We start from the raw sequence: 17,954 nt of genomic DNA on the forward strand, positions 1-17,954 counted from the left end.
AACAATTCACTTGGTGAGCCCAGTGTTGTTCTTACCGATAGCATGATGGCTAATATTACACTAATAAAATCCAAGCTGTATGAAACTTGAATCATCCTTCAAGGCCTTCCGACACAGTTGTGAGACTGACTCTGTCCCTTGTTCTTTTCCCATGACCTGTCTCTTTTCTCACTCTTTCCAGCTCGATCCCTCCATCCGTGAAGTCTCTCCGCCTTTCTTTTCTGGTCTTTTCCTCTTTTGGTCGGGCCGGTGAAACACAAACCAACGGGACCAGAGGGAGAGACACTCAGACGTGTAATTTTACCCTTGACTGACAATACCAACTCCAGACTGCGGATCATCATGTTTGACTGGGCTTTGGTCAGAGAGACCTTGCTGCTCTCTCTGATTATATTTAGGTGCGTATATATACTGCTGTTGTCAGACAAACCCCACATCTGTGTTAAGCAGCGTAGAAAGGAATGCGTGTTTTCTCCATGAGCTTTCCCATGTATTTCTCAAATTATATAATGGGACTCTAACAGGTTTTATGACCCCGCAATTACTAAAATTAGCTGAAGAGTCCAAGTCAAAAAAGGCAAAAAAGGACTTTCCACTACAACAACATGCAGGAATTTGTTTTCAGGTTGTGCTTTTCCCCTTTTAAAGGACTAGTTTTTGGGAAATATGCATATTCTCTTTGTTGCAGAGAGTTAAATGAGGAAACCACTCTCATGTCTGTACGCTTAATATGAAGCTGGAGATGGCAGGCGGTTAGCTTGGCTTAGCATTAAGACTGGAGGCAGGGGGCAACAGCTAGCCTTGCTTGGTCAAAAGGTTTAAAAAAAAATGTGCCTCTGAAGGTCCGATATAAACACTGTATCTATTTTTGATTAATCTGTATAAAACTGAAATGTAAAAATCTGCGAGTCCTTACTGCAGCAGCCCATGTTTGTAATCCCCTCTCTCTCTTTGCCTTTCCTGTCTCTCTCTACTATTATAATGAAACAGACAAGCCAAAAAATCTCTCTCTTAAGAAAAAAAGAGAGTCAGTTTGTGGTATCTTCAGGGACCTCCTGCTGGCTCCAGCCTTATAATTTGCATGCAAACATGACAGTGGCATTGATCCTCATCGTCTCTGCAATGAAGAAATCTACTGAGGAAAGACCCGTTAGTGTGTCTGTATGTGTTTACAGTTGCGCTTTGAAACCTATACTTGTGTGTGGACAAGTGAAAAAAGTGGAGAATCAATCAGTGGGCTAAGATCTCTGTAAGATGTTTGTGCTCTTTAACCTAAAATCTTCATTGAGACACACTTAACATTAAAGTTTTTTTTATGTCTCAGTGCATGAATTTCCTCTCTCATGCTGGCTAACTTTTGATGTGTTTAATTTTAATATAGTGGTCTTGTTAGATGTTAATAGCTTCTAACTTGCTGAACTACATTTGGTCAAAACCCTCCTCACATCCTTTCCTTTTTAGTAGATTTGAAGCCATTTTTCTGGTTCAGGTTTTTGCTTCTACAAATCGCTTCCGCTTCGACTCTACTAGGCTTGCACCTGCTTTTGCCTCCTGAAGGGCAGCGCGTTGAAATAAAATGGTCTGTACAAACGCTGCAGGAGGAATAATGGAGCACACAGTGCTTAAAAATGCTTTGTCATCCTCTGCCTTTGCCTCTCTGTCTCTGCTGGGGTGGTTTGTATGAATCACAAAGCGAGAAGGATTCATCTCCAGTCACTGTTTGCGCTGGTTGTGAAGCATATCGTTGTCAAGGAAGTGTGACTGTTTATCATTGTTGTCCTTCAGCACGAGGACTTTGGGAGGAACCAGGGTCTGTTCCACAGTGATAGATCAATCACGCCTCCTTCACGGGGACACCAAGACTGTGTTTTTCTGACTTATAGCACAGATATGGACGAGTGTGTTTGTATGTGTGTGTCTTCTACCTCGCGGTCAGCCAGGTCAGCCTGCAGCTGGGAGACTTTCTCCCTCAACTCCTTCAGCTCCTTCTTTGTGGACTCCACCTCCTCCCCCTTTTCTCTTTCCTCCCTCTCCCGCTGCTCCTTCAACCGCTCGATGATTCGCTCCTGGGCATCGAGGAAAAGGAGGAGAGGAAAGAGGGATGGAAGTTAGAAGAATAGAGAGAGAAAGAGTCCAAGAGTTCTTCACAGTCACTCAATATCAGGTTTCTATACTAATAACAGTCGCATTAAACTTTATGTACATGGCAGGTTTGACAGGATCTAACAGCCAACAGTGATTTTAGACACGTAATACGTTCTGGAACGAGATGTAATATTCACAACCACTAAAACACTACAGACGTTCTCCAGCTATAGAACAACACAGCCGCCAGTTCAAGCAAAAGTAGAAAAGTTCACACACACAAGAAGGAGCGCACAAAGCCCAAAGAGAGGCGGCTGGCTGCGCTGTGTGTGTGCGTTCTTCTGCCTTTGCGAGGACTGAGCTGAGCTTTCAGCCATGAGACTGAGAACATGTTCTCAAAAGTGAGGATATTTTGGCCCGTCCCCACTTCTTTAAGAAGCTGATACTAATGATTATTTTAAATATCGATTGATCTGCAGTGGGGCTGCAGGGGTGTACCGGTCTCACAGGATACCATGATATGAAGATTGTTATGATATCATGAACATTTCCTCATCTACGGTATTGAATTCTGCTCTATTCGTGTTATTTGAAAAAATAATTCAAGTTTATATCAAGTTTCGTGTCAGTCAGGATTTAAATATATTGTGAAATTATAATAAAGTGCTTGTTCAGCCTAAGCTATTCCTTTAAGGGTCATTGTGAGTGATGATAAAAATAATAATTATGTAATACCGTGTATCATGATACCAACACTTTTTGAGGCATTGTCCTAAAACCTCTTTAAAACCATGAAAGTTTCATACTGATGCGACCCTAAATTAATCATTTGGTCTATTAAACATCAAAAATAGTCACAATTTCCGAGAGCTGAAGTTGAGGTTTGAAGACCTCTAAAAACACCTAAAGGTAAGGTGCTTTGAAACATGACACAGTGCGAAACAAAGTGTGTGTGTGACAGAGAAAGGAGGGATACAACAAGGAAAGCAAGAGATGGAAAAACAGAAAGGGAGACGGAGAAAACAAAGGATATCCAAAGGCACCAAAACAATGAAAACGGAGGGGAAAAAAGTCACTTGAGTGAAGTTGGAGTCGCCGGCCACCTCCGCCTGCCAACACTCACACATCTAACTGACACCCTGAATATTAGTCACTGGACAACTAATGGCCCTGTTTCCTCTGTGTGTGTGTGTGTGAGTGTGTGCGTGAGAAGGAGAGCAGCTCGGTAACATAATCGCGCTTTACAATGCAAAAAAAAAAAAAAAAAAAACTCTCATCAAACACTTTAAAGTGGCCCGCTGGTGTCACAGGGTCGAGGCCTGACACTGGAATAACAGATCATCAAACGGGCGGGTGAGGGTTCAAATCCCGCTGCCTGCACGTTTAGATGCAGACGGTGTGGTTGTCGGTTCTATTCCCGTCGGCCCGGGCCACGTGACTGCATGTTGGACGGCTCCTGAGCTTTTATGAACACAGGCTGCGAATGATTTAATAATGAAACAGCCATTGTGATTATTGGTTCATTTCCATTCATCCAGAGTCATCTGGCCATCGCGTGGGTGGTCGGCGGCTTCGCTCATAGTGGTTTTATTAATGTAACCTTGCTCGAGGGTTGACCTGAGGTTGACCAGCATCAAGTGTTTGTGTTTGTGTGTGTGTGTGTGTGTGTGTGTGGTGTGTGTGTGTGTCAGGATGTATTGCTCACGTTGTGGGGACTCGCCTTACTTGAGTGGACAAAATGTCCCCATAATGTAAATCATTTAATTTTAGGATGAAGACTTGGGTTAAGGTTGGGGTAAAGTGTGTGTGTGTGTGTGTGTGTGTGTGTGTGTGTGTGTGTGTGTGTGTGTGTGTGTGTGCGTGTGTGTGTGTGATCACCTTCTCAGCCAGAGCCTCCTCCAGCGTTCCCAGTGCTGTGTCAGTGTTTGAGGTGTCCGTCTGCAAAGACTTGACTCTGTCTTTCAGACCACTCAGCTGTTTCTCTTTATCCCTCAGCTGGTCCTGGAGGTTCTCTATCTACAGAGAGACAAGAGGAGAGAAGAACTCAAACAGTGCTGTTTATGATGCATGATTCACTTATTTACCGAAGAATGATACTGTGCTGGCGAGTGTATCTGTACGCCGGGGGAGCCGCTTGTAACTAGAGTCCAGATGATGGTGAATTTCTGCAAAGAAACACCGATTTTGAAACACTTGAATGAAATTAGCTTTAACAACTAAAAACAACAGCAAATATAACAAAATATATGCCAATAAGAGTCTCAAATAGAAACCTGTGTGATGAGGGCATGTGTGTATTATTGCATTTTGCACCTGCTGTTTCTTGTTTCTTACAGTCCGACATGCTGTGAATGCAGATACCATTTCATCCATGATGAGTGAAAAGTGCCTAATGCTAATATTAGCCTGACTGATCCGTCAGGCTCGACTTGTAACAGCAGCACAAAATGATGATTTGATGTTTTTTCGTGAAAATGCATCATCACCGCTAAATTACAGTGAACTGAAAAATGAAACAAATCTGACAGTCTAATGAAAAATGGATATTATGCACACTCGATGTTTGTCAGCGTCATCGTAAAAGCAATGATCACTTTGATTATTTGATTGGATTTTCAGGCTGCGTAAGTAAGCGTGAGTAAGATGAAATGTCTTACATCAAGGGAAAACGTACTTTTTTATCTTCTTACTGGGCAGTTTTTACATTAGAGCGTTTCACTTGCTTCAAGCTTCTTTGTCCTTAATTATCTTAACAAGACATACTTTGATGGACACTGACAAGTACAAAACTGCTTTGTTTTTTCTTTTTTTTCCTTGTTTTTAACAGCTTTTTGCAGTGCACTGATTATTGCATGTCTGCCTCCTCACACTTCATGGATCAAACCGTCCTTTCCCCAAAACCTGCAAGTGAGTGAGCTTCACTGACCGTCAGTAAACAAACACACAAACAGTAAGAAATGCATTCAAACCCCACTGAGGATAAAACCTTATTTAAAGCCTTATTTACACTGTGGTTTCCAGTTCTCCCTCCCACATCCCCTCTGTTTCCCCCCGTCTGCTCTCACACTCCTTTCAAAGCAGGTGAATCTTCTCCGCCTGCTACGCTGCCCTACATACAGCGGACAGCTCCTCATACGAGGGGCCTCATGTGATTCTATCTGGAGATTTTCGACCTATGAAAACAGCTGAGAGGCGCTGTCACATGCGAACGTTCGCCCTAAACTTTGCTACCTTTAACCCTTTTCTCCAAACACACGCACTCCCTTTACCTCCACCTCTTTCTCCCCTCCTCCCGTTTCCTCTCACAGCGGTTTGGTCGCAGATTAATTTTCTGTTAAAACGCGAAATCAGCAGAAATAGCTGAAGGACTCGCTCTTTCCCCGAGCCCACAATGAGTGTGTGTTTGTACGTGTGTGTGATAGAGAGAGAGAGAGAGAGATCATGGACAAAGATAAGGAGTTATGTCAACTTCGTGGTATTCATTAAAAAATGGATGGAACAAAAGGTTGAACAGAAATAATGAACTGAGGGGAAAAGAGAGCTGGGAAGCTTATGAAATGTGGCGTTAAGAGCGAACTTACGAAATTACTACATTTCAGCCTCCCTCTCTCTCTCTCTCTCCTTCCTTCTCTCTGCCAGAGAGACAGTAAATCAAGCGATTGACAACCCATCACAAAAAAAAAAAGGAAGTCAGATTGGTATGTAACCTCTGACTCCACTGCAGGTGAGACACACACATTTACAGCACCGCAGAGTGTGTGTGCGTTCATACAGTAAAACACTTCCAGCGCCTCATTAATCAACTGTTCACCTGACAGCTTGACTGACACCTCCTCACACACACACACACACACACACACACACACACACACACGCCCACACAAACACACACACTTGACATTGAGAGGCAGGGAGAGTCTTTGATGCCGTCTACACTTCCTGAAACTGACAACTGCTGGATGCCTAGCACACACACACACACACACACACACACAAACACACACACACACACACACACACACACACACACACACACACACACACACACACACACACACACACACAGCATTTACAAACCCTCGCACACACACACACACACACACACACACACACAGCATTTACAAACCCTCGCACACACACACACACACACATTCAACGCCTGCTTATTTTAGGAATATGTTAACAAAACAATAACCAGCCAACGCTCCTCTTCATCAAAGTGGTGACGTTCCTAACATATAACAGAAAATTACATTTAACAACAAAGAGACGAGGAGGAAGGGAGATCAGAGGAACACCTTTAAAATTAAGTCGATGCGCTCATGCTAATTTCCCTCGCTGCTAACATGCGATGACAGGTAAAAAGAAACAAGGAGGACAGAGCGGCAACGGAAAGAAGGTATTTTTAGTTTTACCACAAGCAAAAAAGAAAAGAAATGAGGAAATCAGAAGCGTGGATTAGATAAACGAGGAGTCAGCAACATCTCTGTCTCCCTCTCAGACGCCGGACTGTATTCTATTTGAAGACGGCAGAGGTCATCATTTATTGAACGGGAGGAACTCATTAGTATGCAACTGATTTCAAACACGCTCTGTCTCTCTCCTCCCCCTCCCTGTCCTGCTTTAGGTCTGTCTGCTTGATTGTCTCTATCAATTATCGGTTCAAACTCCCAATATTTTTTTTTTTCTAGGTGACAATGGGAGGGAGAAAAAGGGGAGGAGGGTGAGTATTTATGGCAAGAGACACAAAAGGCTGATGGGAGAATTCGACTGTATGCTGGATTTTTAATTTGTTCGCTTCCTTATACCCCCTAAACCAGCGTGCCTGTCTGTGCATCCATCTGTCTGCCTGCTCACCTCTCTGTCTGTCTGTCTGTCTGTGCATCTGCCTGGTCCAACACCCAAACTACACACTGTCCTACAGCCCCATCTAGTGGCCGGAGCATCACATGACAGCATCATATTCTTTGTACATGCATATTACCTGTGTCATCTGCAACATTTCCATTGAAATAAAAGCTGTTTTAGCCTCTTGTGATCCACATTTTCACTGTTTCCCTGTTCTCAAAATCAGTCTCATCAAAGTGTTTCCAGGAGAAATTAATCTACCGGATAGGAAGCGATTAGTTTTACCGCTTCAGTGGCAGTGATGCTGCTTTGTTTAAAATGAAGAGAAGAAGTGCTGGTAGATGGCATGAGCAGCAATCTCCACCATGGCTTAAACAGACAACAAAAACAGCGCCACTATGGAAGCAAAAAATGTTACAAACAGGAAGTCCAATTAGGATGACAGGATAGCACTTCTCACACAGTTTAATTGCAATCTGCAGGAAGTGAAGAACAACAACAACAAAGCAACAACTGCTTATCTAACAGGATCACAAACAGTTTAACTCTGTGTATTCTGACGTCTGTCCTCTTACCTTCTTCTGCAGGACATTAACTTTGCGCTCCTTGACGTCCAGCATGTCTTTGAGGTCGCTGATCTCTCCGTGCTGAGTGCTCTTCTCCTCCGTCAGCTCTGAGATCTGTTGACTCTTTTTAGAGAGGAGGGATTCCTTTTCCTCCAGACGCAGACGAAGAGCATCCACCTGCGCACAAACACTCCCAGTTAGTCAGTGGAAATAAATATTTAAAAAAACAGAATTTTTGATAAGTGTACCATTACTATTGCTAGGAATAGAAGTGTAACTGTACCTCAGTCTGAAGTATCGCGGCTCGCTGCTCTTTGGCAGTGAGTGACTCCTTCAGCACGTCCACGTGTTGTTTACTGTCAGAAAACTGATTGTTCAGAGTTTCCAGTTTGGTCCTGAAGGCCAGGAGCTCGCTGTCCTTACGACTCAGGTCCTGCTTTACTTGTTCCATCTGAGTGACACACACACACACAGGGCATGAGGAGAGAAGGGGAGATATAAAGAAGAGAGACTGTTAGAGTGTGTGCTAGAGACGATTACAAGCTTAATTATAATCCACTACAAGCTTTACTAAGGGAACACTTGTTCTTGGCACTAGTTTGAAGGAAATAATGTTTGTAGAACTGACAGTGTGTGTTGTGAGAGGCCGTCTACAAGGGCAACTGTGTCAGCTAATGCTCAGGAAGCTGTGAGTTCGATCAAGTATAATCTAGACACATTCAGGCCGTTAGAAACAGTCTTGTTTCTAACTTCTCTCCTGGGAAGCAAACAAGAGTTAGACACACATCTCCGTCCAGTAAATGCAGTATTACACATCAATTTAAAGCATAAAACGTACTTCCCAGCTACTGTTTTGTACTGTATGAGAGGGTCAGGGTTGATTCCTTCAGCTATCCCAAAATGATTAAAAAGAAAAAACCTGAAAACAGTTTCAACAATAAGTTGATTGCTAGCTAGTTAGCTAGCTGGCAAAACTTAGCACTGTTGGAAGGTAACGTTATCTAGTGTACACAAACGGTGTTCTGTATATGCTCCTGGGGGCGACTTGAACTCGTCCTCCTCAGGAAATAACAATGTTGTCTGACACCTGAGGTGATTTGCTGCTGATTTGTGGTGATTTACTTGCATAAAAATCCACAAGAATGTAGTAAATGAAGAAAGAGCCTTTGTGGCCCCTGATTTAGAAAAATCCTAGATCCGCCCCTGCTTTGGGGCAATGATTGGGAGTGAATTTAACATGATGCATTAAAAGAACGAACCCAAACCACACAGGACAATCGGTCATACAGTAACAAGAACTCAGCATATTAATCCAAGCCACTAGCTGAAAGAACCCTCATGCAAGAAGAAAGAGAAGCAGGTTAGAGATACTGGAGCACAGCGGAGCAGGATGCACAGCTGGAACTCTGTAATGACGCAGTTCAGACCGCAAGAAACAACTATTACGGTCAACAGCCGTTGATCACAGACAGGACGGGAAGTAACGACCTCCCAATCTGCTAATATGAGCAAAAATACCAAAGACAGTAAAGTGATGGGATGCCAAAATGTGACCAGCATTTGAGAGCTGCAGTTGCTCACTGCTGTCTGAACAGTCACACTACTGGGATTCTACTGGGACTCTACTCAAGCAGCAGCCGTTAGCTGTTAGTCAACCTGGGAGACAGGAAGAGGAAAGATAGAGAGAGCACAGAGGTGTGTCTCTTACTGCAGACACCTCCCGCTGAAGCTCATTGGCTCGTTGCCTTAGCTCCTCCTTCTCTGATTGGCTGTGCGTTAGCTCTTCCTTCAGCTGCTCAACCTGGCAGGAGAGGAGGGCGTCACCATGGCCACGACATATCAGCCGCCACAGTCGCTGGCCGCTCTGACCACATGCGGCACATCCTCACATGCTGGAACAGTACATGAAAACCATCCTACCCTGCATCAGCACCACCATCATGTGCTAGCATGAGTGGGCAGCACAGGCTTAATGCGGAGTCTGTGCTCTCATAATTCGTACAAGTAGGTTTGATATGTGCCTGTAAAAATAAAAGTAAACTAAACCGTCTTTAAACTTGATTTTCTGAAGTATCATGGACCAAAGAGTCAGGCTTCACATAAAAATTTTATGGGAGGAAAAAGGTTTTTTTCCCCAACAATCGCATCATCTCCTGGAAATTTAACACACTACTTTATTGGCAGTGACATAAAGTAATCCCGAGAACAAGCACAAAATCTATATTGATTTTGTAGTTTTAATCAGAATACGCTCTTCTCATGGCTTCCTATGCACTTATAATATTATTTCGCAGCAGCGTGTCCACTGAAAGACTCTTAGTTGAGCCCATGTGTAGTTATCTTGGAGGAGTTAACTTACAAATCACATGGAGGTTTAAGGTTGTTGCAACACAGCTGACATTTTAAGAAGGCAAACATGCTGATAATGTCTGTATTTCAAAAAACAAAGATGTAAGATGTATGTTTAGAGTATTACTATTAAAAGAAGGCATGCTAATGATGAAGAGATCAAAGACAGAAAAGGTACTGCGGCTCAAATGTGAGATACAAAAACATTTCAACTCAAACAAGCTACTGAGGTAAACAGAAAAAAACTGTCTCATATCACGACAGAAACGCTTGTTTGTTTAAATGAGCGCGTTCTGCTCGAACCCCTTTTTCTTCTTGACACTAAAGTTGTATCCGGAGTTATTTCCCCCCAAAAATCCAGCGATCTTTCAAAACGCAGAAAGAAACCCGGTGAGACGAGCAGATCAGGTGTGTGTGTGAATCTGTCACCTTGTTCTTCATGAACTTGGAGTGGGATCTGTACACCTCCATCTGTTTGATCTCCTCCTCCCTCTCCTCGCTGCTCAGAGCCCCATTGGACTTGAGCATGTTCACTTCCTCCTCCAGCTCCCTCATGCTGCGCTCCAGTGAGCTGATCTTTGCATCCTGGCAGGACATCAACACGCTCATGTTAAGACCAGGTGTGATCGACTGTGGCTGGGCCATGAACACGATCAAGGAATGAAACATAGTCCTTTGGTATTTCTGACAGACGGGCAATCACAGGAAGATAGCATCAGCTACAAGGATGAACAGAGGAAGGGCTCATACTGTACATGTTAAAGGCTAATACTGAGTTACTAACAGGACTTACAGCCTTCATCCACAATATTAACATTATCCGAGCTGGCTGGTTTGGAGATGTTGTGCGAACATGAACAATATGAAGAATGAACAATAACTGTATCAGGAATACCGTGAACATTTCAGGTTTGAAAATCTGTCCACCAGAGGGCGTAATTTGATATATACTGAGAGCTTTGTTAACTGTTATGGCATCATTAGGAAACTCCTTTTTTGAGTCCAACATATAAAAACCAATGAAAGTGCGGGATATAGAAAATATTGTACAAGAGCATTTTCAGAAAGCAAGTTTGCAACAAATGTGAAAAACAAAACAAAAGTGTTGAATGAAGCTGGACGTCAAAGGCAGTTCGTGCACACAGATAACTGTTGAAAGCAAGTAAATGTATAATATGACCACACAGACTTTAGGAAAATGACTAAGGATTTATGATACAAAAATGAATGCACAGGCATTTTTTTGTAATACATATGAGGCTAATTGTGCAACAAGCAGGCTTGCAGTCACCTTTGTGCATTCCATATTTAGTCTGATGTTACATAAGCAACTCTACTACTATACTATAGTTATTTACTATATACTGCTTGACAATAAATGTAGCTCCACCAATACCAATGTGAGGCTGTCTGTATAATATACATTTAACATACTATACAATACAATGACGATTTTGATATAAAACACAGGCGCACATTTACATTAACTGATCAACAAGACGTGTTTACCTTCATTTCAATGACTGTCTGCAAGGCCTTGGTCTTCGTTGATTCTGGAGCTGCTTCATATCTCCTGTGGAGCTCCTGAGGGGCACAAACACCACGATGGTCAGCAGACGACAGAGGGAGGGACACTGAGGGATGGAGCGAGGGGTGAGGAGGAGAAGGTCGTGGGCCAGGACTGGAGAGGGACGGGAAGGGATGGAGGGAGGGCTGAACGGTGGGTGTAGGCCGTGGAGAGGGAACAGGGAAGGATGGCGAGCGCTGGAGGGAAGGATGGACCGAGGAGGCGACAACAAAAGAAGGATAGTGGGGAGGACAGGAGGAGGGGAGCATGATGGGATGGATGGAGTGGCGATGGGAAGGAGGGGAAGGGACAGGGAAGGAGGGAGAGGAGCACAATGGGTGGTGGCGCGAGGGGGAGAAATGAGGAGAAGGTTGGTAAGGGGGAGACACGTGGAAAGGAGGTGGAATAGGGATGGAAGGAGAGACAGGAAAAGAGGGAGAGATGGGGATGGACGGGGAAGCAGGTTGGAGTTGTTTCCCTCTGGTGGAGGCGCTTGCTTTCAGCCTCCTCGGGTCAATCCGTCCGTCCCACATCCTTCAAACTGTGAGGAGCGCCACTAACTGAGCTACCGCTGATTCAGCCTCAAATGTGAAAGGGTGATCAAATATGACAGCCTGAAATGACGCTAATGTGATTAATTAGCTCCTCGCTTTGAAGCCTTTAGGTTCAAATGGAAAGTTCAATTCAAATCGAACAATTCAGCTTGGATGAAGAAATCCAGTCAAATCACAGAACTCCACTTTCAATCTCCTGCAGCTGCATTTTTCTTTCCTAAAATTCTCAAAGAATTCTCCAAAGTCACAATCTTAACTAGCCTAATTTACTGAGCTGCACACAACGATGATGTTACCACATCACAAGTCACTAGTCAAATGAAGTGAGAGCAAAGGGGCAGAGAAAGAAGGGGGGGGGGTGTAGATGTAAAAGCACAAAAAGAGACAGAAAGGACAGGGAGAAAGAGTACGAGAGAGGGAGGGAATGAAAGCAGAGGGGAGGACGCGGCCGTGCTCGCATCACTGCTTCTCTTTGGAGGAAACACACTCAGAGGCTAACAAAGACGGCTCATGCAAGAGCCAGGAAGCACAAAAACACACATATGTGAAAGGAATAGCAGGGTGCCATTGGCTTAAGGCGCTCGTATGAATGCTCTGAGTGCTCACAACTATACACGCGCACGCACGCACGCATGCATGCACACACACACACACACACACACACACACACACACACACACACACACAGATATTCCTTGAAGAAAGATTGCTTGTTTGGAAATCACTTCCTGGGGTGTGTCACAGGTAAAAATTAGGACTGATACTGATGCAGCTATTGCAGAAGTATGGAAGCAAAGAAAGGCCATGATGAGTAAATCTTAAAAGCAAAAGGAGACATAATTGCTAAATTTTATCACTGCTGAATAAGATAAGCTTTTGTTAATCCCTAGAGGATAAAAAGTCATGCATTGAAGTATATACTTCATGTTAACATTGAATTAAGACTGAATTTGTAGCACTGGAATATGCTATTTTTAAAACCACCATTTCTCCATTTCCACTTATGTGATGTGAATTCCTCTCTAATTTCCAGACTAGAGAATGAAAGTGTTCAGGGCCTGCAGTCATCTGAACTCTTTCCTGGCTTAAACATAACTTAACGGACAGAGGTTTGAAGGAGTCTTGGCTCGTTTGATAATCCTTGGAAACTCAGACGTTCAATAGTTTTGGTCTCTGAAAATAAACCAACACAATTTTTTAAATTAAATTCAATCTGATTTAGGATTTCAATGATAGATCAGCTAGCCTCTATACCACAGCTAGCATGCTGCTGTAACTGCTGTAACACAACATTCAAGTAACTGCTGAATTAGTTGAAATAGCTGTTACTTTTTACTTTACTATATCACTCACCGTGTTGGACCTCCCATGTGGACTTAACATGGAGATACTGGCATGAAACAGAATGTAGCAAAAGTCTACACAAACTCAGTTTTTACAGCAGTAAAATAAAATATTTCAGTGCTACATTTTTGATGGTATTTAAATTTCACCCAGTCTTCTGTAATTAAAGTCAAGTGTTTCCATTTCAAAATGAGATATTCAGTAGCTTCACTTTGTCTCTACAAAAAGTCTCACTTATTAATGTGCAGCTCGGCTACAACCCACTCAGGACATTTTTGAAGAACGTTGAAAATATTGCTCTCTTTTTAGCTGCAGGAAACTGCAAGGACTGGTCTGTTAATTAGTGGAGTGAAAAGAAGTGTCAGCTGTGCAGCAGGAAAATCTGCAAGACAAATGTGGACACTTCTACATTTTTCACTATTTCACTTTAACCTACTCTCAAACTGTCTTCGTGATTGCGGTGTTTCTGAGGTGTTTTCTGTTTAGCTGCTGTCAAACACTGTCAACTAAAACAGACACTCTGTACAGTGCACTGATGCAACGTGAAGCAACACTGGTCATTAAACCCTTTCTGGGTTTAAAAAAAAAAAAGCTTCCTGACTCTCAGTCATTTGCTGCCTATGGTACATTTAATGATGCACCACTTGCTCTTGTGTGTGTGTGTTTATGTGTGTTTCTCCCTCACAGCTGTGGCCCATGGTGCATTTGGGCTGGTTTTAAAAGGCTGGTCTGAGATCAGTTACTTAGCATATTTTTCAGTGTAGCTGTGAGACATAAGCAAATACAGATTGTGAAAATTTACCTTTCTCTATCATTGACTTAAAAAACATTTCGTTTTCATACATTTCCTGTCTGTTACCCTCTATTTTTGCACCTCAATACAGTTCAGTACAGTACAATACCCCATTTGTCCATCTTTTATCATTTTGCTGTTCTTACCACCAGAGGGAGCTGTTGTATAAAAACAACAAACACTGATGAGCAGCTGAGACAGACATTAGAAATGAGACAAAGTGAGCAGGACGAAGCAGACAAAATGGGACAAAGTGCGCCTTCCTGAGTGTTTGTGTGCGTGTGTTGATGTTTCTGTGTTGTATTAAAACTGAATTATGATCCAACAGTGGAAGCAGCCAAGAGCCTTGCCTGGATATGACTCGGTTTGATTTGCACACACTCACATCTGGCTGTGCACAAACACACACACACACACACACACACACACACACACCCACACACATGGGAATGCTTGAATGCACTTTGTTTCTTCTTCACCAGTCACACACACGCACACACACACCTCTCTGAGTTGTAGCATCTCCTTGTCTTTTTGCTCCAGCAGGCCCTCCAGCTGGTGGATGGTCATCTCAGCGTCGGCCAGTCGCCTCGTTCGTTCGTGGTCCTCCTCGGCCGCCCGTGACGACAGGCCTTTACTCTGCAGCATCTCCAGTAACTTCTTGATGGATTCATCCCTGTTAGAAAAGAACAGATTTAACAGCCTAAAACGGCAGCAAGCGGTTCCTGAAATCAAATAACTCACTGCTGTGTATCTTTACCTAGCAGTTAGTGTGTGTTTCTGCGTGTCTATCCTCAGCTCCATTTCTTCCACAGTCTTCCTCAGGAGGAAGAGCTCCTTGACCTGTCGCTCGTACTCGCCATGGAGGCGCAGGAAGTTCTCCTCTGTCATATCCTGAGGGGTGAGCGGCTGGTTTCCGAGGAGACCGGACTCTGAGTAATCGGACTGGAGGAGCTGGTTGAGGTCTCGCTGGATTCTGAGCTCATCTTGTAAAGCCTGGATGGTGCACTGGAAATGCTGACGGGAGAGAAAGAGATTTAGAGCGTAAATATGAGAGATCAAACATTTGCAGAGGTTGTTAATCAGCACTATCAACTTCATTGCATCAGACGCTGAGATTTTGGGTTTTCCAAACTATGACGGTTACAACGTGGACCAGCCGCCTGGCCCCTCGAGGCTCTCGCTTCAGTGCTGGTTTGTGGTAATTTGATGGTAATAAGGTATTGTGAAACTGGATGTCACTTAGGGGCATCTGCAGCAGTATCGCTGGCTCTGCATCAGGAGCAAGGATGACATTTTTCCACCTCCTTTTTGAGGTGTTCTGGCAATGTCTAACTGGGAAAACAACCCTGGGTCGGCCCAGAGCAAGCTGGGAGGTGACCTGGGAGCAGCTGGACAAAAGGACATTTGGCCTGCTTCAGTTTTTAGTGGCACTGTAAACTCTGCTGTCTGATATAAAAACAATTACAGCCGAACAATTAATCAAAAATATTACTGCAATATGACCAAGTGCAATATCAAAATCACAGCAGCTGCATTGATAAAGGTAAAACGTGTCACGACATACCGTTATAAATGAAACACTGTGGTCCTACAGAGATGCCCCGATGTACAGATCATGTTCTCCATACGTAAGGGAACGTGCTTGTTTGGTTCAGACCCCGACAAGATTCACATCGTCATCGTTTCTAGATTTTTTCCCGTGAAGATGAAATGCAAAAATTACCTTTCCCACAAAAAGCATGACTCAAGTCCCAGTATGTCATTCAGGCCTCATCCTAAGTGCTTGTGTGAGTGTTAGTGTTAGTGTGTATGTGTGTGTGACTGAGGCTGAGACAGCATGTGCATGTCACCTTGAGTGAGTGAGTGTGTTATAAAAGTGTGTTGGCAGGTTAGTATCACTACCATCATGGCTGAGGACGATGTGACATGACTACCCCTGAGTCAGATAAAAGACTTTAAACCGAGTGACTGAGCGTGTGTGTGCATGTGTGTGTGTTGTCACTATGATGTCCCCGGGCTTCTTTAAAATGCGTCACACATAACCCGAACAACGGCCAGGTCATCGCCACATGAGTCACGGAGTATTTCCACAGATAAAAAAATAATACAGGTAGCTGAGCGCTGAGGGAGAAAGTGCACGAAGTAACCGAGAGATTAGAGAAGAAAGGGAGGAAAGACAAAGAGAGCGAAGAGGTTAAAAAAAGGCAGAGATGCTATCGCTCCCTTGCAGCTATCGTTAATCAACGCTGACGAGGGAAAGAACAAGATCAAAGGGAAAAAGGAAAGAGACAGATGAGCGGGGAGGCAAAGAAACGCAACTCTTAGATATTAAGGAAGAGAAAGGAGGGGAGGAAAAGAAAAGGCAGCAGATAGGCATCGCAAATACACCGTACGCTCGCACGAACAGACACAGTGAAAGAGCGGGATGGCAGGTTATTAGATAATATCAAAGCAACTGTCTTTATGATGGCTCTGCTTTACGTTTCCAGGGCTTCGTCTCGTCCAGCTCTGTTCGTTTTTCTGTCTCTGTTGAGACAAACATTTTCATGTTTAATCCTTTCCTCTCCTTATTGTTCTGTACGGTCATGTGTGATTGTGTGGGAGAGTGGGTTTGCTCTGCTGACTCATACATTAACTCCTCTCTCACACACACACACACACGCACGCACGCACGCACGCACGCACGCACGCACGCACGCACACGTTGATGGCTGACTCTGACATTTACAGGACTTCCCTGAAGACGAAGCATCCTCTTCCTCTCTTCAGGATTCCCTCTCTGTCTCCATGCCAACTATGATTCCTCCCTCAGACATGCAAAGGCTGACCCGCCCAGACGATGAAAATGTGTTTTGTTTTAAATAGTGCGCGAATACAAAGTTGATCCATTAGTCCATCAACACACCACTTGGTCTCTAGAGACTCGGAATTGGCTTTTTTCCTCATTTTTTGTCACTTTAATAAATATAAATTAGGAGAGGATCTAAGGTGTGCCCTAACTAACAAGCTTAAAACCCATTTATTTCTGCTGCCTTCTATTGTTTATTGCTTTAATCTTGTTTTTATCTTTATTTTCATTGTATTTATAAGGATTTACAGGTTCACACTTTGAAACCGCCTCATGAACTATAACTATATGAAAAAGATTTGCCTTTGCCTTTTGCCAATAAGCAACTAATCAATTCAGAATTCGAAAAATAATCAGTGGATTACACTGTAAGGGAATTATGTAGGCCACACACACACACACACACACACACACACACACACACACACACACACACACACACACACACATTTAAGCATTAAAGAAATGCACACGCACGCCTGCATCGTCTTTATAATCTGTGATCAGCCAGGAAAACACACACATATGTACACTTACACACACATTCACATCAAGAATCCAAAAGTATGTCAGAGTTGAAGAAATGAATGTACGCGCACACACACACAAATGCACACACAAACAAAGCCTCAATAACTAATCAGTGTGTTTCTGCATGAAGTCAAGCAGATACAGTATGAACACACACACCACACACACAACTTCAAAAGGTTACATATAAAGAATTCAGAGGCACACACGCACACACATACAAACACACACGCAGGGCTTGTGCCAGTAACTCCCCCCTGACACACACACACAGCTGGAATGTGGAGCAGAGAAATGCCAGACCACAAGAGGGAAAGAAGGAAAAGAGGCAGTGAAATATAACAAGGAAGCAAGCGGAAGAAACAAAAACAGAGCTGGAGATAAGCAAGCGAGACGTTAGAGAAAACAGCCTGTTAACTGTGTCCAGCAGAAAGAGACGGAGGGACGAAAAGACGAGGGGAGACAG

The 17,954-nt window shown here is 43.5% G+C and overlaps 1 protein-coding gene across 7 annotated transcripts in view; it reads right to left on the reverse strand.

The window, feature by feature from the left end:
* LOC139350863 (ELKS/Rab6-interacting/CAST family member 1-like) overlaps positions 1-17,954 on the reverse strand; it is a 115,446-nt gene that overhangs the window by 74,700 nt on the left and 22,792 nt on the right. For 4 of the 7 annotated variants that reach the window (XR_011603549.1, XR_011603548.1, XM_070992507.1 and 1 more), the window contains exons 5-12: positions 14,867-15,123; positions 14,611-14,782; positions 11,358-11,432; positions 10,278-10,433; positions 7,783-7,950; positions 7,509-7,676; positions 3,964-4,101; positions 1,926-2,066 (exon numbers count right to left, since the gene is read on the reverse strand). Coding sequence is in view for 4 of the 7 variants with exons in the window: in XM_070992507.1 (XP_070848608.1) it covers positions 1,926-2,066; positions 3,964-4,101; positions 7,509-7,676; positions 7,783-7,950; positions 10,278-10,433; positions 11,358-11,432; positions 14,611-14,782; positions 14,867-15,123 (1,275 nt within the window). In the remaining 3 variants the exon portion in view is untranslated. Of the gene's footprint in view, positions 1-1,925; positions 2,067-3,963; positions 4,102-7,508; positions 7,677-7,782; positions 7,951-9,207; positions 9,301-10,277; positions 10,434-11,357; positions 11,433-14,610; positions 14,783-14,866; positions 15,124-17,954 lie in introns of all 7 variants that reach the window. The other 3 variants (XR_011603547.1, XM_070992504.1, XM_070992503.1) reach the window with 1 other exon arrangement.

Source organism: Chaetodon trifascialis, chromosome 22 (assembly GCF_039877785.1).
Source record: "Chaetodon trifascialis isolate fChaTrf1 chromosome 22, fChaTrf1.hap1, whole genome shotgun sequence".
Classification (NCBI taxonomy): Eukaryota; Metazoa; Chordata; class Actinopteri; order Chaetodontiformes; family Chaetodontidae; genus Chaetodon; species Chaetodon trifascialis.